This window comes from Ahaetulla prasina, chromosome 8 (genome assembly GCF_028640845.1).
Source record: "Ahaetulla prasina isolate Xishuangbanna chromosome 8, ASM2864084v1, whole genome shotgun sequence".
NCBI lineage: Eukaryota > Metazoa > Chordata > Lepidosauria > Squamata > Colubridae > Ahaetulla > Ahaetulla prasina.
Genome location: NC_080546.1, coordinates 51,930,792 through 51,956,223, shown reverse-complemented (window position 1 = coordinate 51,956,223; position 25,432 = coordinate 51,930,792). Strand labels below are relative to the sequence as shown.

At 39.1% G+C, this 25,432-nt stretch overlaps 2 protein-coding genes and 1 long non-coding RNA gene across 20 annotated transcripts in view; 1 reads left to right on the top strand and 2 right to left on the bottom strand.

The window, feature by feature from the left end:
* Positions 1 to 1,317, bottom strand: part of PDLIM3 (PDZ and LIM domain 3) — a 30,987-nt gene extending 29,670 nt beyond the window's left edge. Inside the window, exon 1 of one of the 3 annotated variants that reach the window (XM_058192580.1) lies at positions 796 to 1,317. In XM_058192580.1, coding sequence (XP_058048563.1) covers positions 796 to 888 — 93 coding nt within the window. In that variant the 5' untranslated portion in view covers positions 889 to 1,317. The remainder of the gene's footprint in view (positions 1 to 795) is intronic. The other 2 variants (XM_058192582.1, XM_058192581.1) reach the window with 2 other exon arrangements.
* A 10,364-nt stretch (positions 1,318 to 11,681) lies between these two features.
* The window catches only part of LOC131202838 (uncharacterized), a 93,730-nt gene continuing 79,979 nt past the window's right edge, over positions 11,682 to 25,432 (top strand). For both annotated transcript variants that reach the window (XR_009156233.1, XR_009156232.1), the window contains exon 1: positions 11,682 to 11,799. This is a non-coding gene — a long non-coding RNA (uncharacterized LOC131202838). The remainder of the gene's footprint in view (positions 11,800 to 25,432) is intronic.
* Positions 21,773 to 25,432, bottom strand: part of SORBS2 (sorbin and SH3 domain containing 2) — a 209,193-nt gene continuing 205,533 nt past the window's right edge. For all 15 annotated transcript variants that reach the window (XM_058192258.1, XM_058192259.1, XM_058192260.1 and 12 more), the window contains one exon: positions 21,773 to 24,234. In XM_058192258.1, coding sequence (XP_058048241.1) covers positions 24,173 to 24,234 — 62 coding nt within the window. In that variant the 3' untranslated portion in view covers positions 21,773 to 24,172. The remainder of the gene's footprint in view (positions 24,235 to 25,432) is intronic.

Here is a 25,432-nt window from a genome sequence, read left to right as displayed (position 1 = left end):
ATGCTAAGGTATGGATCACTGCCTCCAGACTTTAAGAATACAAATAGTTAAAGTGAAATTTAAAGCAAAGCAGCAGCAGGAGGCATTGCTTCATCCTTACAAAGTTCTGCAAACGTAAATATATAGTTTTGCAGTAAAAATGCACACTCAGATGGCAAAAGAATTTCTTGGAAGGGAATCCCTATGTAAGCTACCCTTTCTTCCAATGGATTTTATTTTTTTGAGGAAGGTTAAAGTAGGACTGACCTCTTGTTTTCAGTTCAGTGTGTTGGGAAAACTCATACTCAAGTGCAGGGAAAAGAATATCAAGGAGATGGGGATATTCAGAAATATCTACAAAATACAGTACTTAAATTCTTCTGCATCAGGAACTGATCCAGCTTGGTTAATCTATAAACCATGGTTTACACACTAAATTGTGCCTGAACGGGACTTACTCTCTGCACAACAAATCAGACCTTGGTAACATAATATAATTCTAGTGAACAGAAAGACCCACTAAAGTAATCAGAGGTAAAGCGGCCACAAGGTGATTACAAACGAGAGGATGGCCAAATTACGCTTTGCCATACAGACGTTCCCTCCCAAAGTTACCCGGGAGAATGCCAAGTCCCTTCCCTTTTAAACTTTTACACTTGGACAACCAGCTGTTGACAATCACTTTTTCTTTCAAGCAAAGCACCTGCAGCAAACCCAATCCGAACAGATTATTTTGGACATAAATGCGAAGGCGACCTAGAGGAAGCCCCCTTTTCAAAAGGAAAAACCGAAGAGCCGCGATCGGAAAGGACGTACCCGGGTTATAATTAATGGCTGGTTAAAATCGATGCCTCCCGACAGCCTGAAGCCCCAAGGCGGAGGTCCGGGAAGAAGCACGTTTTGTGGCATGTTTGCGGCTACTTTGGGGGTGGGGGGAACCTCTGTTCCGCGGGCTTTGGCTCCGCTCCTAAGGGCGGCTTCGCTCTTGCGATCGAGAGTTCTTGGCGCGCAGCTTCGCTCTGACCGCCGCAAGAAACCCTTTGCTCCTTCCGGCGACGAGATCACCTCTTATCTGCTCCTGGCTGACGTCAGCGGGGCCGCGTCCCCTCCGCTCCGAGCAGGAGGGCCAACTTTGGTCAACGAAAGGCCGGACTGGAGAAGTCGCTCGCAGGCTGCGTGTTTGGGCGCTTCCCGGGAGTCTCCCCCGACTGCGCTCTCGCAGCTTCGAGTTACAGCCTCCGATTTAGCTCTGGCTGCAGCCTGCCGGGCGGTGCGGTTTCCTCTGCGCCTCTCCCGGCGGCTTCCGCCTTGCAGCCCGACGTTTCTGGAAGGGACCACATTATAAACACTCTGGAGAGGGAGAGAGAGAAGTGTGGGGCGTTGCTTAGCCTGTAATAAAGGGCGTAGGATCCACCTGCCTCGCTTTCTCCGGCTTCTCTTTATTTAGTTGGATTCCACTCCCAGTTGAAAATTGTAAGCTCCTCGGGGCAGGGTGTTCTTTTGAAGTTTCTAAAGATTGGACATATAGCTAGTACTCCCAGCATGAATACTTCGCGAGTGGGCAATTCGGTAAAGCACTCATTTACCTTATTTCTTCTTAAATTAAAACCACGAACGTCTGTCTATCAACATATGTTATTATTTATTCATGTGATCTAAACATCCTCCCCTTGGGCAAGATGAAACCTCAGTTTTTATCCCATGTGGATCTATCCTCCTTTTGAGGATCTTGGTGGTGAGATGAATTTATGGTTGCCATATGGTCTGAATGTCACTTGCCAGCTTCAACCAATCCAGCCACTGATAAAAGATTTAAGGATTTGCACCACAAAACATCTGGTAGGCGGTAAATAGCTTGTGGCAGGACACAATGAGAAATTGATTGCCTAATTCTTCCCTCCTCTCCCCAGTGTGCAGTTGTGTAGGTACTTAAAGGTAAAGGTTCCCCTCGCACATACGTGCTAGTTGTTCCCGACTCTAGGCCGGCTCATCTCCATTTCAAAGCCAAAGAGCCAGCGCTGTCCAAAGATGTCTCCGTAGTCATGTGGTAGCATGACTCAACGCTAAAGGCACAGTACGCTGTTACCTTCCCATCAAAGGTGGTCCCTATTTTTCTATTTGCATTTTTTACGTGCTTTCTAACTGCTAGGTTGGCAGGAGCAGGACAAATAACGGGAGCTTACCTCGTTACATGGCAGCACTAGGGATTTGAACGTTTGATCGACAAGCTCAGCTTCTTAGCACCTGAGCCACCATGTCCCATAGGTACTTACCTGAGAATAATTCCCATTTAATTACAAAATGCAAAATATCAAACTATGGTAAATCCATTCCATCATTGGATCTGGACTTGATACTTGTTGAAATTAGCCTAATACTTAATGAGTTAGACTTGGGAGAAAATCAGCATAATTGTAGAGTTCATGCTGGTTTGGTTATATTCATACTGAGTGCTTAAAGATCTAATTTTCCATTTGAATGTAGACAGGTTTATTCAACCACATCATGTCCAATCCTCAAAGGCAGGGTTCCAAACAAGGTTGGTTTGTGGTTAACTCATCTTTGCTTTCTTTAATCCATATCTAAAAATTAACTTTTTGTGAAATAAATTTTTCTTCAAGCCTTTGGAAAGAGGTGCCCAAGGAAAATAGGAACAGAAGAAGACATAGAGTTATAAGCACTCCACCTCTGTGTTTGATGTAGTCATTAAAAAAAAAACCTTCATAGGGACATCCCCAGGGATGGGCAAAAAGCCAAAATGTCAGTTATAAATACATGATTGAAGCACAACCCTATAGCCATGTGTGCAACTGTCATCTTTTTTAAACTTTCCTTGGGTGTTCCTGGGAAGTAACAGCTGGCCACACTCAACTATCCCACCTTAAGTTGGGATACTTAGGGTAGGTGATCCTAGCAAACTGAGACCACATTGATTTTTCTGGATGAACTTGGTTTGGATCATGGACTTCATACCAGATAAGTCTCCAAAGATTAGATGTATAATGATCATAAAATCAGAAGATTTGTATTGGAGACCTTCTAGTCTACCTCCTAGTCCAGAAGCAAGGAGAATACTCTGCTGCTAGAGGCAAGCATATCAGCAGTCTCCTTATGATCCTCAGCAGCTAAAGCAGCTAAAGGTTTAACATTTTTATTGAGTTATAAAATATTGTAAAATACAAAACTAAATAGAAAAGCAGTGGGGATGAAAAGGGGGAAGAGAAGTGAGGAAGTATAAGAAAAAGAAAAGAAAAGCATTGACTTCTGACATCTGTCTGTTGCAGTAAAATAAGGCATTAACATCCAATCACAACGTTTTGCTTCATAATAATATGAACCAGCCATTTCCGTAAATATCTATCATTCTATTCGGTAAAACCCAAAATCAAAGTTTCATTATTTTCCACTTCAGGCACAAAATTCAGAAGTGATCTCCAAGTGGAAACATCTCAGCAGTTAATGTGCAACTTTCTGCCTGGCCTTTTTTTTTTTTTATAATTGAAAAAGTTTTACATAATTTTAAGAAATATCTCCCATCCTTCTGCCTGGCCTTTTTGTATACTTTCTTTTGTTATGTTTATTTCAACCTAAAGAGAAAGAATTGTACTCTAGGTCAACGGTCACCAACCAGTGGTCTGTGGACCACTGGTGGTCTGTGAGAAAAAATTGGTGGTCCCCAGAAAAATTATTTGCATTTTTTATATTGCAGTAAATCAGGGGTCCTGAAACTACATCCCCTGGGACAGATACGTGCAATGAATGTTTGCATTGCTGCAGAGAGTCTCCCCCTTCGAGGACTTTTGGGTGGGTCAGAGTGGGGCAGAAATTCCAACTTGGGGTCTGCTTCAACCTCCTGGTGTGGGGCTTTGGGTGAAGGCTGGGAGGAAGAGCCGCTGGTGGCGAAGAACCGGAGGGCCTTGTTTCAGTGGGACTGCATCATGGTCTGGAACTGGCTGACCATCTCAGCCCAGTGAGCCTCCAGGTGCTGGTACCTGGCCTTGCACTCCTGCAGTCTTCCCTCTACTTGGAAAGCCTATTCTCGTAGTCCTCAGTGAGGTGCTTCTGCTGAGCCTCCTTGGTCAGATTCAATTTGAACTGAGCCAGCTGTTTTGCCAACTCTTTCTTGTGGTGGCTGCTTAACTCCAGCAACTGCTTCCCACTGGAGCCCTGAAGAGCCCGGGCGGGCAGGCGAGAAGTAGCGAGTACAGGCTGGCAGGGTGCCCCTCGACATGAGCAACATTCAGTTGGCCATGTTCACCCAGTCACATGACCACCTTGCCACGCCCACCCAGCCAGTCATTAGGCAGATCATATTAGTGATCCACGGAATTTAAAATTATGAATTTAGTGGTCCCTGAGGTCTGAAAGGTTGGGGACCCCTGCTCTAGATCAGTTCTGACTGGAGTGACTAAATCCTCCTAAGTTAAATGACTCCTAAAGCCACAGCTGTTGATGGCTAACTGGTACAAACCAAAATGATTTATATGTACAATGATGTCATGAAGTTATGGCTTCCCCACCCCCAATGTGGCCATTTATGTCATTGGAATGTATGCATCTCTGTCTTTTGCTTAATGTTAAATAGAATCAACTAATTATGGCTGATTCAATAAATCATTGTTAAATCATAGTTTACTATGGTGTGTGAACCCAGTTTTTATGTTCTTTAACACAATGGGAAATGATTTAAATGTTAGTTGTGGCCTTTATGTTATGTCCAAACATCTAGTGTATTGCTTTCTGAAGTCGTCTATGACAACCCTGGTTAATTTATGAAAAGTGAAAATAGCTATTTTGATTGAAGTAACCTCTCTTCAAAAACGAGATAGGATTTGTCACTGGTTGGCACGGACTTTAAAAGATTCTTGCTGAGTGATCAGCTGATGTTATTCAAGTTTGGATAACATTTTCACTTATTCCCCGGAGAGTTTTGTTTAATCCTTCACTGTTGCTAGACCAAGGTTGACCATATTTCTTAGTTCTTAACAAACAGTAGCAGCTGCAGGACAAATATGGTGGCATGTCTTCTGTCTACTACATGTGGGATGCAAGCCAATACTTGAGCAGCTACAGAATCCGGTTAGTCATAGAGAAACATTTGCCTGAGTTGGCAGATGCAGTGATTTAGATTGTGGTAGACAAAGCAAATAGTTCCACCCTCCTTTGTCTAACCTGCGCAGGATCTGTGTGCAGTGTCTTTGGTAAAAGAGGTAGTGAATGACAATAATTTTCTGAAATGCAATTCTACTTCAAAGGTCCCTGACACATGATAAACACAGTTTTATCTGTCCTTGATGTATGTGTACATGAAACAGGTATTTTAACTATTTGTCATAACTGAGAAGAAATTGAAAAGTAACTGAAAGGCCACATATTTTGATGGTCTCAATTGCGGGTTCCAATTGCTGCTATGTTATTTGTTTTTTTAATGTGATTTCTGACATGTGTACTAGGGAAATTTTAATGATGTTTGTATGCTTGTGCATATTTAAACATTTGTTCAACTTGAAGTGTCCTTAAAAACAAATCAACTGTTTCCTGTCTTCTGGGAAGACATTAGAGGTTTTCTGGTAACAATCATGTTGTGGTTTCTTTTGTATATTGAGTTTTTATATATATTATATGGAAAAATGAAAACAGAGAAATAAAAAAATGCATGCCTTCCACATTATTCCAAATAGTTTTTGTATATTGTGTTGTAGAATTAAATTAGTAACATTTAAATTAGTGTAGTTAACCATTTTAAAAGTTGGACATTAAACCTATGTGCAACACAGAATTCTAAGTAGTCCCTTATTGTGATTCCTAGCACTAAAAAGTTTGTTCAGAACAAACAGTAAATTGTTCAATCATATTTGTTTTCTTATTAGTTTCTAAATGATTAATATGTAGATGAATAGAAAATGGACATTAAAAAAACAAGGTCCACCAAAATAAAACAAATATGTAAAATAATTTATGGAGAAAGGGAGGGAGGAAGGGAGAGGGAGAGGAGAGAAAAGAGCCACTGTATCACAGGGCCAATGAAACAATGTTCCCTCTTGAGCATCATATATTTAAGTACTAACTAAACCCATCAATTTGTTCCTGAAAAGATAATCATCCAATAGGTACAAAATAGTATTTTTTTGTATATTATTCTGGAATTTATCATAATTTTATGGAAATGTGATATGTAGAAGACATCATGGTTTGTTTGATGGCCTTCATTCCTTTCATTTCTTGAAGCTTATTCTTTTTGTTTGTTTGTTTGTTTTGTTCCATGCCTTCGTCTGGTCTTACTAGTATATTCCAACAGGGTGATTATTGATAAAGAATATGTTAAATATTTATCTTTAACACAATGTAAGCTGCCCTGAGTCTTCGGAGAAGGGCGGGATATAAATTCAAATTAAAAAAAAATGATTCCAAAGTATTGTAAGTTTGCTGGCTATGTTTACATTGAAAATAAATTTTAAGATAGTATTGTATGGAACTGTGGTGGTTAAAAAAGACAGGAGGGTGGTCACTACAGGGTGACTGAAGCACCATTTCTTTTGCAGGTGTGTCAGAGTCTCAGACACAGAATGGGTAGGGCTGTACTTACGCTGCTTTGGTGCCATCTTGACCTCCTCCCATCCTTACCTGACACTGCTATCATTCAAACCACAGTGGCAGACTGGAAAAGTGTAATGTGCATCAAGAACAGAATTAATGTCCCAATAAGAGGATTAAATGTCTGGGTAGGGTTGAACATGTACAATAGGTTAGCCATCGTTAATTTTAAAAAGTAATTGCATTGTCACAGCTATTACTTGGGAATCTAGTTTGCTTTATCAGATTAATGTAGTAATTTCTTGTAAAAACTTCTATCCATTTGAAAGATGGAGGAAAGGGGGGAGGCAGTTCTGTGAATTGCTTGAGGCGCTAAGAGGCACAGAAACAAAATTGCTTGATGTTTTTAAACAGAATAGTAAACTCTGAGCTGACTGATTATAGTTCTCTTTTGATCATGAGTATTACTACACAATTTAAGTGATGGACATTGACCCTGCCTCTCCTCCTGCTGGCCCTTCCTTTCTGGCCTTTACTGCTTCTTTGTTCTTATCTGTCTGCAGTGAGATTGTGTGAAATAAATGAAAGATGATGTCATGGTACTCTGTTAAAGAAGACAAACACATCATTTTAAAAAGCAAGTTAGTATGTACATGGGGAAGATACCAGAGTTTGCTGCTTGAAATGCCATATAACATATATGCTTATGAAATAATACCAGAACCTGATGTTTTTAAAAATAAATTTGTAATTACATAAGGATGCCACATAAAAATGCCTGTTACTTTTCTATGAATAGTTAAGTGTAAACAGGAAAAGGCTGAACAAGTGAATTACTTTAGGGAAGGATAAAATACAAACACCTAGATGTGCTGGCTCAAAAAGTGGGAAATAACAGATCAAAATGCTGTTGGTTGTTTTTTTTTCTGATTATGTCCTTAAAATGTGAAAATGGTTCATTTTTAGCCATTGAAAAGGGTGTTGGCTAAGGAAGCTATTGTGAAACATCCCAAAAATGCAAAAAATATGAGGAAGAATGTACACTATGTTTGAACTTGTCTATATGCTATTGCATCGGTACTTATGCATTTAAGTCACAGTATTGAAAAAATTAAGCCCTTTGTAAACTTATATCTTCATTTGTTCAATCTTTCAGTGGTTGTTTATGGCAGAGATAAATGCTTCATTTTTCTCTACCAGATCAGGGTCTGCTTCCTCACTTAGTTTGTTATTAGCCCAATTTGTGAAATGAATTCTGTATAGCTATCCTAAGGATGATTAGCTTAAATATGTCTTTCCCAGAAAACTAAAATACCATTTTCCTACTTGCCTTAATGTCCTTTAATTAAATACACAGTTACTATTTTCATGGAGAGAATATATATTATAACAAATTTAATTGTCTATAGAGGCCAAAGTGGTTTCCATATACTTCAATCCATGTTCATAACATTCTGCTTCAACTTTAGAATCTTTTTGTGAGGCTTATGTCTTATTTAGAAATTCTCAATATGTATTCTGTTTCTACCATAAGGAAATGTGAATTCTGAAATTAAATTCATTTGTTGGTTTAACGGTGATGAAAGTGTCCATCTCAAAAGAGATTTAAAATGTTCTTAAAGATCTAGTACGGTAAAATTGGGTGTGTGTGTGTCTATTGCTTTCCAGATACTTTGAGCACATTGTCTGAAGCTGCTAAGATTTAAGGCACTGGATCATTTGGAGACCCGTAGGAGTACTTACTGTACATTTGGAGTCAAAATGAATAAGTTATTCAGCTGCAGCATTTGAAGTTTTATGTTCCGAAAATGTCATTCTAATCTTGTCTGCTTCTGCAGAACTTTCCAGTAGCTCCGGGATGAGCGGCAGGGGTAGCGATTCCGCACCGTAATGGCGTTTAGCCGGTAATCACAGCATAGGCGCAAGTCCCTGTCTTCTTCTTCACAAAGAGGACCGGGGCCGAGAGGGACTTTGAAGGCCGGATGAACCTCGGGCCAGGTTTTTGTCCAGGAAGTCCCTGAGGCGGCCAACTCGGGCTCCGACATGGAATACAGGCGTCCCACAGGCAGTGGTGCGTTGGGCAGAAGGTCCACGGGCAATCGTGGGGCCGATGCGGGGTAGTCGGTCCGCCTCCTTCTCGCTGAACACGCCGGGCGAAGTCCGTCAGCTCAGGAGGCAAGGTGATGGCAGCGGTGGGGACGTTCTGGCCGGCACAGGTGTGGCGGATGTGATCGACGCACTGCAGACTCGGGAAAGAGATGGTGTTCGACCAGGCCACCTGAGGATCGTGGGTCCGCCAGGCCAACCCAAGGACCAAGGGAAAATGAAGGTCCGCCGTGACATAAAACTGGATCGCCTCCTCATGGTCCCCAATAGCCAGGCGCAAAGGCTGGGTGGCGAATTTAATGGGGCCGGACACCAGTTCTCGTCCATCAATTGTCTCTACCCGCATCGGAGGGTCCACCGGAACCACGGGGACCGCAAACTGGGTCACAAAGGCCTGGTCCATAAAGTTTGTTGTGGCCCCTGAGTCCACCAGCGCATGCGCCTGGAGCCCGTCCGACTGGTTCCCCAACCATATCCGTGTGTCCAGAATCAGATGCCGAGGGGGCCCAGAGTCTACTTCCGCAACGTCCAGTGGGGGCTTAGTCCGTGCCCGACCTAGGGTTCCCCGGAGGTCGGGCCTGCTCCGTTTCCCGATTGGTCACGCTGTGATTCGGGGACCGGCGTGCGTGCCCCACTTCGCTTTCTGGGGCAAGAAGCGGCGAAGTGGCCGGGCTCCCCACAGTACAGGCACAATCCCCCTTGGCGCCCGGTTCCGCCTCCTGGGCTGTTAGGCGAGGTCTGGCCGCTCCCAACTCCATGGGCTCTTCCGCAGCGGTTACAAAACGTGGGCGACCCTGGGTGCTGGTGGTGCAGGAAGTGGGGTGCAGATGTCGACGGAGGGTCCCGGGGTGCGACGGGACGGTCGCCGTTGCAGACGGGCATCGAGGCGGAGACAAAGGGCACCAAGTTGTCGAGGTCCGCGGCGCCCACGCGGGCCAGCTCGCCTTGCAATTCCTCTGAGAGTCCCTCCTGAACGCGTCCACCAGCGCCGCATCATTCCAGTCAGAGTCCTGGCACAAAAGACGAAATTCGGCGATGTACTCCTGCAGGGGGCGTTTCCCTTGACGGAGTTCCTTAAGGCGCCTGGTTGCCGTCAGCATTCGAACGGGGTCCTCATACATGGTGCGCAGGTGCTGCCAAAAACGCTGTTGGTCCGCCAGCAGGGGGCTGTTCTGGAGCAAGAGGGCGGGGCCCATGGAGCAGCCGAGGCGGAAAGAAGGTTAATCACGAAGGCCACCTTAGCCCGGTCGTCTGGGAAATCCTCTGGCCTCATAGCCATGTAGAGCTGGCACTGTCCCAAGAAGGTCGGGAACATCTCAGGCTGCCCAGAAAACTTATCCGCACGGTTATCGGGCACTTGCGACGAGGAGGAGGTGGGAGGATGGGGGCTGCAGGCACATTCCTGGCAGCAAGTTGGCCTGCCAAGTGAGCCACTTGCTGCTGGAGCTGTTGATTAGCCGCGTAGCTGCTCTAACTGCTGCTGTACCTGCTGCTGATCCATCTTTGGTGGAAGATGTTTTAGTCAGGTCTTGGACAAAATGTTCTGTTTCCTTCCCCAATACTCCCAGCAAAGAGTCCGTCAGAGGCCTTCCTTTTTTCCTTTTATTTACATAGATACATGTCCTGGCCACGTCTACCCACGGGCCTGCCAAGTTTCTGGAGATAACGAGGAAATTATAGATAAGGCCAGAATTACTCACGAATATATTCTTCCCTCCATGAAATAGTTAGCTCGCGCCAAATTCATTGCTTTGTCCGAGACAAAAAACCAGGAAGTCCCGCCTCCTATTTATAGTCTCTGCAGATGTCACTGCATGACAATTATGACTTGGCTTTGTCCCAACTCTTCCGCTGCTGCGCACGTCGATCAAGCCTTCGTAATCTTGCGTCCCTCCAAAACTGTTCTTGGGGCGTTGCCAAATCAGAAGAAGGCCCGGGAGAATCAGGCCGTGCCGGCCCCTCCCTTTGAGTGGGTGCCAGGGAGGGAGAGGGCTCAAGAGAAACAGGGCTTGCCAGGTCTTCTCCCTCATTTTCTGAATCATCCGAGTCCAGGAGTCTGGGTCCAGGAACCTGGGTCACAACAGTGCCCCTCGACATGAGCAACATTCAGTTGGCCATGTTCACCCAGTCACATGACCACCTTGCCACGCCCACCCAGCCAGTCATTAGGCAGATCATATTAGTGATCCACGGAATTTAAAATTATGAATTTAGTGGTCCCTGAGGTCTGAAAGGTTGGGGACCCCTGCTCTAGATCAGTTCTGACTGGAGTGACTAAATCCTCCTAAGTTAAATGACTCCTAAAGCCACAGCTGTTGATGGCTAACTGGTACAAACCAAAATGATTTATATGTACAATGATGTCATGAAGTTATGGCTTCCCCACCCCCAATGTGGCCATTTATGTCATTGGAATGTATGCATCTCTGTCTTTTGCTTAATGTTAAATAGAATCAACTAATTATGGCTGATTCAATAAATCATTGTTAAATCATAGTTTACTATGGTGTGTGAACCCAGTTTTTATGTTCTTTAACACAATGGGAAATGATTTAAATATTAGTTGTGGCCTTTATGTTATGTCCAAACATCTAGTGTATTGCTTTCTGAAGTCGTCTATGACAACCCTGGTTAATTTATGAAAAGTGAAAATAGCTATTTTGATTGAAGTAACCTCTCTTCAAAAACGAGATAGGATTTGTCACTGGTTGGCACGGACTTTAAAAGATTCTTGCTGAGTGATCAGCTGATGTTATTCAAGTTTGGATAACATTTTCACTTATTCCCCGGAGAGTTTTGTTTAATCCTTCACTGTTGCTAGACCAAGGTTGACCATATTTCTTAGTTCTTAACAAACAGTAGCAGCTGCAGGACAAATATGGTGGCATGTCTTCTGTCTACTACATGTGGGATGCAAGCCAATACTTGAGCAGCTACAGAATCCGGTTAGTCATAGAGAAACATTTGCCTGAGTTGGCAGATGCAGTGATTTAGATTGTGGTAGACAAAGCAAATAGTTCCACCCTCCTTTGTCTAACCTGCGCAGGATCTGTGTGCAGTGTCTTTGGTAAAAGAGGTAGTGAATGACAATAATTTTCTGAAATGCAATTCTACTTCAAGGTCCCTGACACATGATAAACACAGTTTTATCTGTCCTTGATGTATGTGTACATGAAACAGGTATTTTAACTATTTGTCATAACTGAGAAGAAATTGAAAAGTAACTGAAAGGCCACATATTTTGATGGTCTCAATTGCGGGTTCCAATTGCTGCTATGTTATTTGTTTTTTTAATGTGATTTCTGACATGTGTACTAGGGAAATTTTAATGATGTTTGTATGCTTGTGCATATTTAAACATTTGTTCAACTTGAAGTGTCCTTAAAAACAAATCAACTGTTTCCTGTCTTCTGGGAAGACATTAGAGGTTTTCTGGTAACAATCATGTTGTGGTTTCTTTTGTATATTGAGTTTTTATATATATTATATGGAAAAATGAAAACAGAGAAATAAAAAAATGCATGCCTTCCACATTATTCCAAATAGTTTTGTATATTGTGTTGTAGAATTAAATTAGTAACATTTAAATTAGTGTAGTTAACCATTTTAAAAGTTGGACATTAAACCTATGTGCAACACAGAATTCTAAGTAGTCCTTATTGTGATTCCTAGCACTAAAAAGTTTGTTCAGAACAAACAGTAAATTGTTCAATCATATTTGTTTTCTTATTAGTTTCTAAATGATTAATATGTAGATGAATAGAAAATGGACATTAAAAAAACAAGGTCCACCAAAATAAAACAAATATGTAAAATAATTTTATGGAGAAAGGGAGGAGGAAGGAGAGGAGAGGAGAGAAAAGAGCCACTGTATCACAGGGCCAATGAAACAATGTTCCTCTTGAGCATCATATATTTAAGTACTAACTAAACCCATCAATTTGTTCCTGAAAAGATAATCATCCAATAGGTACAAAATAGTATTTTTTTGTATATTATTCTGGAATTTATCATAATTTTATGGAAATGTGATATGTAGAAGACATCATGGTTTGTTTGATGGCCTTCATTCCTTTCATTTCTTGAAGCTTATTCTTTTTGTTTGTTTGTTTTGTTCCATGCCTTCGTCTGGTCTTACTAGTATATTCCAACAGGGTGATTATTGATAAAGAATATGTTAAATATTTATCTTTAACACAATGTAAGCTGCCCTGAGTCTTCGGAGAAGGGCGGGATATAAATTCAAATTAAAAAAAAATGATTCCAAAGTATTGTAAGTTTGCTGGCTATGTTTACATTGAAAATAAATTTTAAGATAGTATTGTATGGAACTGTGGTGGTTAAAAAAGACAGGAGGGTGGTCACTACAGGGTGACTGAAGCACCATTTCTTTTGCAGGTGTGTCAGAGTCTCAGACACAGAATGGGTAGGGCTGTACTTACGCTGCTTTGGTGCCATCTTGACCTCCTCCCATCCTTACCTGACACTGCTATCATTCAAACCACAGTGGCAGACTGGAAAAGTGTAATGTGCATCAAGAACAGAATTAATGTCCCAATAAGAGGATTAAATGTCTGGGTAGGGTTGAACATGTACAATAGGTTAGCCATCGTTAATTTTAAAAAGTAATTGCATTGTCACAGCTATTACTTGGGAATCTAGTTTGCTTTATCAGATTAATGTAGTAATTTCTTGTAAAAACTTCTATCCATTTGAAAGATGGAGGAAAGGGGGGAGGCAGTTCTGTGAATTGCTTGAGGCGCTAAGAGGCACAGAAACAAAATTGCTTGATGTTTTTAAACAGAATAGTAAACTCTGAGCTGACTGATTATAGTTCTCTTTGATCATGAGTATTACTACACAATTTAAGTGATGGACATTGACCCTGCCTCTCCTCCTGCTGGCCCTTCCTTTCTGGCCTTTACTGCTTCTTTGTTCTTATCTGTCTGCAGTGAGATTGTGTGAAATAAATGAAAGATGATGTCATGGTACTCTGTTAAAGAAGACAAACACATCATTTTAAAAAGCAAGTTAGTATGTACATGGGAAGATACCAGAGTTTGCTGCTTGAAATGCCATATAACATATATGCTTATGAAATAATACCAGAACCTGATGTTTTAAAATAAATTTGTAATTACATAAGGATGCCACATAAAAATGCCTGTTACTTTTCTATGAATAGTTAAGTGTAAACAGGAAAAGGCTGAACAAGTGAATTACTTTAGGGAAGGATAAAATACAAACACCTAGATGTGCTGGCTCAAAAGTGGGAAATAACAGATCAAAATGCTGTTGGTTGTTTTTTCTGATTATGTCCTTAAAATGTGAAAATGGTTCATTTTTAGCCATTGAAAAGGGTGTTGGCTAAGGAAGCTATTGTGAAACATCCCAAAAATGCAAAAAATATGAGGAAGAATGTACACTATGTTTGAACTTGTCTATATGCTATTGCATCGGTACTTATGCATTTAAGTCACAGTATTGAAAAAATTAAGCCCTTTGTAAACTTATATCTTCATTTGTTCAATCTTTCAGTGGTTGTTTATGGCAGAGATAAATGCTTCATTTTTCTCTACCAGATCAGGGTCTGCTTCCTCACTTAGTTTGTTATTAGCCCAATTTGTGAAATGAATTCTGTATAGCTATCCTAAGGATGATTAGCTTAAATATGTCTTTCCCAGAAAACTAAAATACCATTTTCCTACTTGCCTTAATGTCCTTTAATTAAATACACAGTTACTATTTTCATGGAGAGAATATATATTATAACAAATTTAATTGTCTATAGGGGCCAAAGTGGTTTCATATACTTCAATCCATGTTCATAACATTCTGCTTCAACTTTAGAATCTTTTTGTGAGGCTTATGTCTTATTTAGAAATTCTCAATATGTATTCTGTTTCTACCATAAGGAAATGTGAATTCTGAAATTAAATTCATTTGTTGGTTTAACGGTGATGAAAGTGTCCATCTCAAAAGAGATTTAAAATGTTCTTAAAGATCTAGTACGGTAAAATTGGGTGTGTGTGTGTCTATTGCTTTCCAGATACTTTGAGCACATTGTCTGAAGCTGCTAAGATTTAAGGCACTGGATCATTTGGAGACCCGTAGGAGTACTTACTGTACATTTGGAGTCAAAATGAATAAGTTATTCAGCTGCAGCATTTGAAGTTTTATGTTCCGAAAATGTCATTCTAATCTTGTCTGCTTCTGCAGAACTTTCATGGAAGATCTCTTGACATCTCAGAGGAGCGAACACTGATTCCTCTCAGTATCTACTAGAGCAGAGGTCTCCAACCTTGGCAACTTTAAGCTTGGCGGGCTTCAACTCCCAGAATTCTGGGAGTTGAGATCCGCCAGGCTTAAAGTTGCCAAAGTTGGAGAGCCCTGTACTAGAGGTATGTCCTGATTCAGGAAGAAACATCTCCATCCCAGAAGAAGTTTACATGCATAGGTGAGAATCAGGATTGCTCCTCAGAGTCTCAGGGACTTCAGAGAAGATGTGAATGTGAACTAAATGACCTTTAAAAGACATGCAAAATGATGGGAAGGGAATTATTTTTTGCTTCCAAGTGAGTTAAAAAAAACCCGGGATGAATTAAGGTCAATAGAGTATAAGGGAAAAGAATCTTCAGTGAGTCTTTTAACAGATGGAGTCTCTTGAGCCCCTGCCTGTATTCATCACTGTTTCACATTACAGACCCTTGTGCTGGGACATAGCCTTCCCTGGAAGGCAACCCAAGGCTGAATAGTGAAATGACCGCATTGAGAAAGTGTAGCAATCTCTCTCAGTGAGTCACAGTCACTGAAAAGAGGAAGATATTTAAAGGACTTTAGGCAGCCAATAAAACTGGGCAAGGCACTAGTTGAAGCTGAACGACAGTTTCCAAAAGATACATCACCCTGGCTAATGGTGAAGAATATGAGTTCAATCTCCATTCTTCATGTGTCATGATTGATAATCAACTGTGATGAAAGAATCCTCAGATTCTGGTTCATTTTCAGAAGGTCCTAGTATGGTCAGGAGCTTGACTACCATCATTCTTAAACACTTTCCCTCACACTTTGAAGATTGTGAGGAAGCCATAGAGAGGCACTGCTGGTTTAAGAGTTACTATTTTGATCTCCCATGGTGTCCTGAATGTCACAGCCTTCTATGGCATGAATTACTGCATAGATCAGTTTTAATATAAATTTCAGAGCACTCAGTCTCTTGTTTTCATCCTTTATCGTTTCTTCTAGTATAATGTACTTTCATACAGAGGAAGAAAGCTCCAGTGGACATTGTTCTTCTTCTTGTCTACAGAAGACAGTTTGCAAATAAAATATTTATCGCCAACCCCGGACAAGATAAGTTCTTTTGTGGCCTTTTGGTTGGCTTCAATAGACAACTATGTTCCAGTCTCCCTCGTCTCTTTGGCTGGCTTAGGGGGAGTTGATTTTTCTCAGCCCAATCCATTTCATGGAGGAAAAAAATGGGAGAAGAGAACACTATGTACAACCTCAAGCTTCTGAGTGAAAATGAGGATCATTATAGAAACAAATATGTTTAACTGATATCCCTTAAGTTGAAAAGTGACCACTGATTAATTTGGACAGATCTATTAATTCACTTTTGTGTTTACTGAGACTGGACCAGTGGTTGGTTGCTACCAGTTTACCCCGGATCGAGCGAACCGGTAGTGGCGGTGGGAGGTGCATGTGCAGAAGCATCACGCGCATCCGCGGGCGCGTATACGTACACAAGTGAACCAGTAGCAAACTAAATTGAAACCCACTACTGGACTGGACCGTTCAGTAATGATCACATTTTTGTATCCAGAAAAGGAACCTCCTGGTCATCCCATAACTATTCTAGAACAAAATGTACTGCCTGCTGTTGAAGTTTGCAGCATAAAAAAGAAATTTAACACAAGCTATGCTGTTTCTCAGTGACTGGACTGCAATCTGAAGGCTATTTTGTGCTATAGGAAACCTCTGAATAGCAGGACTTAGATTAGATAGGGCACGACTGTATCATGGATTATTGCAAATAGCATTCCTAGCATTCCACATTGAACATCGCTGTGTGAGACCTGCCTCTGCCTAGGACTTGGAGAAAGTGCGGAGTATTTCTTTATCTCTACCTACAGCATGTGACTTCAATTTCATCCTTTTGGAACAGAAGTTTCATGTTGAGTTCAACTGTTTCGTATGTACATAGGAAAGTTGTGTATGTGTGTGTATGTAAGATTTAGCAATTTCCATTAAAGAAAATCTAGTGTTTATGATTGCAGGTAGTCCTCAATTTACGATGATAATTGAGCCCAAAATTTCTGTTGCTAAGCAAGTTTTGCCCCATTTTACAACCTTTCTTGCCACAATTGTTAAGTGAATCACTGCAGTTGTTAAGTTCGTAACAGTTTTTAAGTGATTCTTCTTTCCCCATTGACTTTGTTTCTTAGAAGGTTTCAAAAAGTAATCACATGACCCCACTCCAGGGCACTGCAACCCTCATAATACGAGCCAGTTGCAAAGTGTCCAGATTTTGATTATATGACGATGAGGATGTGAAGGGTCGTAGGTGTGAAAAATGATCATAAGTTATTTTTTCAGTGCTGATACCACTTTGAACAGTTATTAAACAAATAGTTGTAAGTTGAAGACTATCTGTATAGACCTCTTTTCCCCATCCATGTTTCTATTCTGTTATGCACAACTATACAAAAGCTTTCAGTAACAATTAGAGGAGTCAGAAATGTGCCAAGTGTGCTTAAGAAACCTTCAGTAGATGTTTTGAGGACTATTCACTTCAACAACAGTGTTAGTGATTGGTTTATGCATTTGTATAATTATTTCTCAAGTGCTCCTTGGATTGTTCTACTTCTCAGTCTGTTTCAAGACATTGGTTCAAATGCTGAAGCTTGATTTTAACGCTTCCTTTGTATCTGAGGACTTTAAGAATTGCTTTAACTTTAGGGCTGGTTAGACAATTCTTAGGCATTGCTATTCTCAAAGAGTTGGAGGATACTCAAATCATTCAATCTTTATTATGGTTATAGACCAGCATACCTGAGGACAATCATTTTTGAGAAGCTGCTCCAATTGCACAAATGTATATGCCTATACATGGAGACATCTTCCTCATTTTCATTGGTTCTCCACTGGGAGCTCCTGAGGACAAAAAGGAGCGGAAGGGCTCTGGAGTTATAGCATCTCATTGTAAAAGGTTTTGCTTTCCCATGGGGACTTTTAGTATCACACACAGAAGACATATCCTTTTAATATTTTAAAACTGCTCTAGAGTGATCATTGCAGCTCACATTTCATCTGATGTCAGGACCCAACCAAGAAAGACATGTGATTCTTCCAAGTAGAGTTCTTTATTGTTTCGCGTCTATAGACAAAATCTTGCCAGACTGAGCACTCTACTATCTACATTTACATATAGACTGTGAATTATTAGGAAGGAACTGTCTTTACCCTCTTTCTCTCACACCTGATATATGGAATGGGTTTCCTGTTATTTCTCTTCAGTGTGGTCTTTCCTTCCCGGGAATCTACTTCCTCATTATATCCTCACTATATTCAATTACATCTGATATGTTTTTCTATAAAACTTTTAAAAAAGGTTACCAAGTATCCGGTGACATATTATGCCGCCCCGTGCTAATTAGTTGCTGAAGAGAAAATTAGGATTTATTTAAGGTTGGAGAGGGCCAACCTTGAACTAAGGAGAAATTTCTTGACAGAACAATTGATCAGTGGAATGACATGCCTCCAGAAGCTGTGGGTGCTCCAATATTGGAGGTTTTTAAAAAAGAAATTGGACAACCATTTGTCTGAAATGGTATAGTTTCGTGCTTGAGCAGGGGGTTGGATTAGAAGACCTTCAAGGTCCCTTCCAACTCTGTTATTCTGTTGCACACATGACTGATACTAAATCGATTGTGTGTGTGTACACATTTGAATATTATAGTCAGGGGTATCCATACAACATGGTTTAAAAAGTCAAATGGCAGATGCGGTGCACATAAAAAACAGATGGCACTTCAAGCTTAATGTTGTAGCCTTGATTTAGGATTACTCATACCTTGTACTTTTTAAAAATGCAACTGGCTCAGTTGCCGATTAGTCTGAAGTATAGTTCTGTTTTTAACATATAAGCCAAAATGTTTTTTATCTAAAGAATAAATAACACTTTTTACTCTCTCTAGCTAAACTTGAAATAGTTTCTAACTGGAGAGGCTGTGAAACCATTTCAATAGTATTGCTTCCCATGTATTTCAAGCATGCAATTGATAGCCAGTTTTCAGGTCCTGGAAATAATTGTTCTTTTATGAGGTAGTTAAAAAGACTAAAATAGGCATCACTTAGAGGCACAATGTTCATGATCATTATGCAGATTTTAAAATACACTATTCAGGAGATAAAAATTACCCAAAATACATTTCAGTAGCTCAACATTTTTCTCTTTTTATCCCATGCTTTTGTATATTATTTAATTCCAAGGCAGCTCCACTACATATCTGCAGGACCTTGAAGGGAGTTAAAAATAGCCTGACAGAAAGCAATTTGTGTAATGGGTTTTCTGTCTTCAACTATTTCATTTCAGATAATATGAAATAGGTCACTTTATGCTGAATTATGCATAAAGCCATCCTGACTGTTAATTTCCCATTGTTAATTTTTTCATCAGCTAGCACTGAAGGACACTTGGGCAACTTTAATGGCTGAAGCCCTTTGTTATCAACACAAATGGAAAACTATTACTTGACTCTGGCTTTGAACCATGAGCACATATTTTCCAAATGATACATCCTAAACTGTTGTTCATTTCCCTTGTGCTTGCAACATAGAGACTTATGTTCTACTTCCAGGCCAAAAGTGCGATCAAACCAACTCTTCAAATGTATTAACCACGAGAAGAAAAATAATTTTATTTTACTTGCTTTATATTTTTCAGGAATATGTGATATACAAATGCAAAAAAACCATACCATTAAAACCTAATTCATAACCTAATAGATTCCAAACAGTAAAAGAATTTTAGAAAAATAATTTAAAACATCTACTTGAAAAGGTATGGTCTTACTTCCTTTGGTGAAGGATTAAGCTCAGCATGGAAGGAGTGCATTTCTATGGACAGGAGATAGGCACAATGTTGATTGCTTAACAGCTGGACTTCAACAGGAAGGGTAGTGAATCATAGCATTTGAGAGGGTCCTTAAATCTAAGATCCTGAAGACTACAAGAAATCAAATTGAAGCATTCTGTGCAGATCAAATTCCCAAAGTATTTCATGAACAGAAACCTACCACTTCCCCTTGGAGGTGCTACTGTCAAAATGTGATTAGGAAGGATTCAAGACAAATCTTCATTTTTACAATTGAAAGCCATGATTCTGTGTCCTGTGTTCTGGAATGAACGACTGCAAGTCATGATCTTCTGCGAGGTATCCTTTCAGGACTCTCACATTCCCCTCAATTTTCTCAAGATCAAAAATGCTCAATTTCTTCAATCTCTCTTCATAGAAGTTCATTTCTACCTCCTTTATCATCCTTGTTGCCATATTCTGAACATGTTCCATTTTCTTCTGAATCCCTTTTTTAAACTATGATCCTGTGACAGTTCATGTGTCCAGTTCCCAACCGCTGTGGACCCACTGTTCAACATTATGTTTGACCAGTATAAATGGGAAATTATATTGTATGTCTGTTGAGGCAATCTAAGAGTGCAGTTGTCTTTCTTGCACATTGCTAGCTCACAGTCAACTTGCAACCCAAGATTATCCAAATCCTTTCTCCACAAATATTGTTGCCAAGCCAGATATCCTGCATCTTATATTGGCATATTTTTGTTTTCCAGATGAACTTTATAGCTGCAATTTACCTGTGTTAAATGTGTTATTTTTAGATTAATTTCTCTAACCTCTCAGAATATGATTTGTTTTTCCATCTCTCTTCCAAAGTACTGCTATCCCACCTAACTTTATTTCACCTGCAAGTTTGATAAACATTCCATCTCTTCATCCAAGCGTTTGATAAAAATATTGTACAGGACCTGAGGTTGGCCCTTGTGATACTCCACTGGAGGATTTTGTCTTATTTGATGAATAACCGTTACAAAGCACGGAATATTTAAAATTCTATGGTAGATCTTAAAGTTGATAGTGACAGTGAGAATTTATTTAATTTCCTACACTGTGGAATTCCAGTGTATTTTCTTAAAAAAACCAAGTAGCACACAGCTCCAACAGGAAATTGTGAAATTAGGTCCTGACTATATTCCTAATTGGAGAAGGGCTATTCTGTGCATACCAGATCCAGCTTGTACACAGAGCTTAGCTTTGATTCTACTGTAGCCTAAATAATAAAGGAATCTTTTGAAAACAGTACTCACTTATATTTTGTGCTGATATTTTGCTTCAGTACTTTTGCTTAAGACAAGCCATGTTTAGTGAGGTGGTTGGAGTGAAGCCATGTTAAAGCCAGATTGTTTTTTCCCCCTGGATTGGAACACAGAATACTATTTAGGATGAACAACAGTTTCTCTTAGGAACAAAACCCTCAGCAAAGTTCATAGAGTGGTCTTTGAATGGTACCAGAATGTTAGAATTGTTTCACTATTAAAATCAGACATGCATATGCATTGTAATATAAGAGAACATCAGCCATGGTCCTTTTCTATGTGGGATTTGCTATAATTTGTTATAAACATTTTGCTTAGAACGGGTTATAAATACAGGGGATGGGCATTATCAAAAGCTGGCTTCCTGCAGACTGAACTATCTTACTAAATATGTAGCCCAGCATTATGCTTTTTTTTTTTAAAAAAAGTATATGTTAATGAAAATACATCAATAAATATGTAACAGTAGCTAGCCATTTTTCCTGATTATATTGGAATGTTGCTATGATCTTGTCTTCTATAGTTAATATATTTTCATAAATAGCACATGCAGAAAAAGTTTCTGGAATTTATGTTATTCTCCAACAATCCAAAAACTCTTGTGTAGGGCTATTATAAGTAGCCCAGAGTTGGCCCACCTCTTACCTGGTTTGCACATGTATCCAAGTTACAAAATATTTAAAATTCCATTGGCTTCATAACGATACTCCACTTTCCAACTTTCCCTTGCTAATTTTTGGAATAATGATTACATTCAACATTTCAAACCACACTTGATTAAACTTTAATGGGCAATGCTCTACCATTTGATACCAACAAGATGCACTCATGTACTTCAAGCCATTTTTATTAGAAGTCTCTTCAAGGAAAAAGAAACACAGAGATCCTTTGCAAGTAAGAATTCAGAGTCAATTACCTGAAAACAGGTATGAAAAACATCTTCTATTAAAATCAGATACAGGATAGAAACAGTGCATTTTTTAAAATACCACTGGTGATAGACAAATCTTCCATCATAAATGGCATCAAAATCATTACTGATTTCACAGCAAAGCTGCATGCACATTTAGTTTATAGTAAAAAGCCTTGGAAGTATCTTTTGCCATGAAATTTGCAGTAATAAAGGTACGCAGCACAAAGATGTTTCTTTTGCCATCCTATTGATATTCTCCATATTAAACATATATATACACTTTAAAAATTTGGCTGGTAAACCATATTATTCCTAAAACTTTCGCTTTAGTTGCTAATTTAGCAGAAATGCACTATCCAAGTGTGCTTATACTTTGGAGGAGAAACTAATGAAACAAGGAGTTGATTTTATTGGTGGAAAAGGGATGAGTTGATTAACATGATTTTTTTCCCTAAAAAAAATCAACAATAAAATGGCTCTGTACAAAAAAGGGAAATATATGTACAAAATGCTACAAGCCTACAAATTTATGAGATCTGTCCTTTACCACAATAGAAATGCAGTAAAAGATTTTCTGTTTTGCCTTTTGTAAGATGCCAGCAAAACCAAACCTGGACTTCTTCACATAACTTTATCGATATGTTAAGTCCTGTGTTTTTATCACCTGCTACTGCTGTCTATATTTGCACACACACAAAAATATTGCCTTCAATATTTTATACTGTTCCAAAAATGAAACTCCATCCACATGTACTATCGTAATTTTCCTTTTTGCATCCTTGTTTTAATGCTATGTTTCTAGAAAGAAAATACAGTTCTGGTCAACTAGCTAAAAAATAGCATCATATAATACTTTGTGTAGATTTCCCCAACTCTACTGTGGCTGTGCTACAATCAAACAGAATATAAACATTGCTCTTTTATTACTGAATTTTCATGTAATAAATGAATTAGACTTTACATACTCTATTGCACTTCCAACACATTTTTATAAAGCAGATATTTATTCATTGTTAGTTTGCTTCATAATGATTCATGATTTTCCAGTATTTCTGAACTTTCCTAATGTCAAATAGCAGACATAATTTCCTTTCTATGAGTTCCAGGAGTTAAACATAGGTGTAAGTACAGGATACAGGCTGTACTTACACATATATGATAGTGCTCCTCTTTTTCTCTAGAGAGATATGTATGTTGTAACTACACCTAGAACCATCCATTTCATCCTGTAGAGACATGCACACACGTCTCTCCACTTAATTTAAGACATTAATTACATGAACATAGAAAGTACATCCAACTCAAGTTTCCTGTATTTGCACATATCAATAGCATATGACACATTTTCCCTATTGAGACATCATTGTGTTGGGAGCTTCTGATTCTTCCTACAAAGAGACGCAAGTTTTAGTACTTTATATACTAATACATGCAGGTGCAGGAAATCTAACTCATGCTTCTGTACTTACTAAATTCATGTCTAAAGCTCTTACTGTTTTGAAAAAAAAATATTTTAACCAATGTATGACCCTCCCTGGCCCAATTCTAATAAAATGTCTTATGAGATACAACTGGAAATCATGGCTTAATGAAGTATTCTCGTATCAATACTCCTCTTGATTATTTCTGCTTAAATTTTTACAGGCGTTTTGCAGATATTGCAATATACATTTGGGAAAAAAATCTAGTTTTAGTATTAATTGTATCTTGCAAATGGGTAAAAGAAGAGGCAAACCTGTGACACAGCAAACTGACAGCAACATACATTTGCTGAGCTACAAACGTGATAATTAAAAAAAAAAGGAAACCCATTAAAATGTAGTAAATTGCAACCTGTTCTATATATTAGGTGATAATAGATATTTTTTTTCATAAGGATACTATTGCAATTTCTCCCAAATAACTGGTAACATTTTGAAGTGCCATGCTATTTCTTCCATTAAGCTTTTTATATGCGCTTTCCAAATTGGCATTGCCAGACAAAAATTAAAGGCGTAAAAAGATGTATTTCGCATAGAACTAATTCCTCTTGTTTCACAAAAGCTCAGGGATTCCATTTTAGCTGTTGAATAATACTGCTGGCTGGCAGATGGGATGAAGATGGTGAAGATGAGCGGCATGATTTCTACCTGGATTTGCAAAGCAGGAAAACTGAAGGCTGGTGAAGGATGTTTTCTAGCACTTTTTATGCAGATGTGTGGCAGAGATGCAGCATAAATAAGAAAGGAACAAAATCAAATAATCATTTCACAGCCTCTTGACATAGTTTCCAGGGAAAGTACCAAAAAATTTTGTTCTTCTGGAGGTTCCTGAAAGTAGAAGTAATAAATGAAACATGGTAGCAAGAGTAACATATTCATGCTCTAAAGACAGCCTTTACATTTCATTTTAGGATTTTTTTTTTTTGTTTACATTTATACCCCGCCCTTCTCCGAAGACTCAGGGCGGCTTACAATGTATGGATTGTTCATGAATATATTTAATGCCATCCCAATAAGAAAATACGGACTATTGCACTATATAGCCATAGAATTTAAGTTAAATTATAATACTATAGCCATGAAAAATGTAATCATGGTAGATAATGTAATACTATCATAACGGGTTTTACTGAGTAACTCACACTGCTGAAAAGACAAATCAAAGTTAAACATTAAACATTGTCTGTTTAGCAGTTATAACACCAAAGAAAACTTTTAAATTATGTACTGGTTTTTGAATAGGGGCTTGTAAGGAAGCAGCAGTCAAAATACAATATCAAATATTAGGTTTCGATAAATATTGAATCATTCATTTGCAAATAAAACAACTTATCAAATGAATGCTCTATTAAGTATTTTCATTCCAACATAGCAGTTTTTTTATGCAGGCATTTTGTACATCAGATTCAATAGGAAAAAGGGAATCCCTAAATCACCCATTAGTATGAGAAAGTTCTCTCAGTTTATGAGTACATCATGTGAGAATGAAACTTTCTCCATCAATTTTAATGGAGAAATTTACTATGTCAAGGTTTAGGACATGGTGGTGGCAAACATTTGCCAAGTCTCATAATATGGTTACCTTTATAGTGCAGGAAATTGCTCACACATAAAAAGGAACATACCAAAATATAGGCAGATCTCATGCAGTATGGATTCTTTGCTAATCAGTTCCTCATGCTTAGAACTGTGCACCACAAACATCATTTATTGCTGGATATCCTCTAGTATTAGAATGTAGATCCAAATGGGTATGAAAGATGACACAATGATGTTTGATTTAGGGAGCACACCAAAAGAAAAATATTTGCTCTAGTATAGAAACTATAATATTTGCAACAAGATCTGGAAATCTTGTTGCAAATATTATATTACAGAATAGCAAAGTAGGGGTGAAATAATCAATGGCATATGACACAAGATTTTTGGGAACATCTCAAGAATGTTTTTTATGGCTGGCAAACTAGACATAATACATGCAATACTGCAATAACTCTGAATAAAAATTTTCCAGTTGTAATAAACC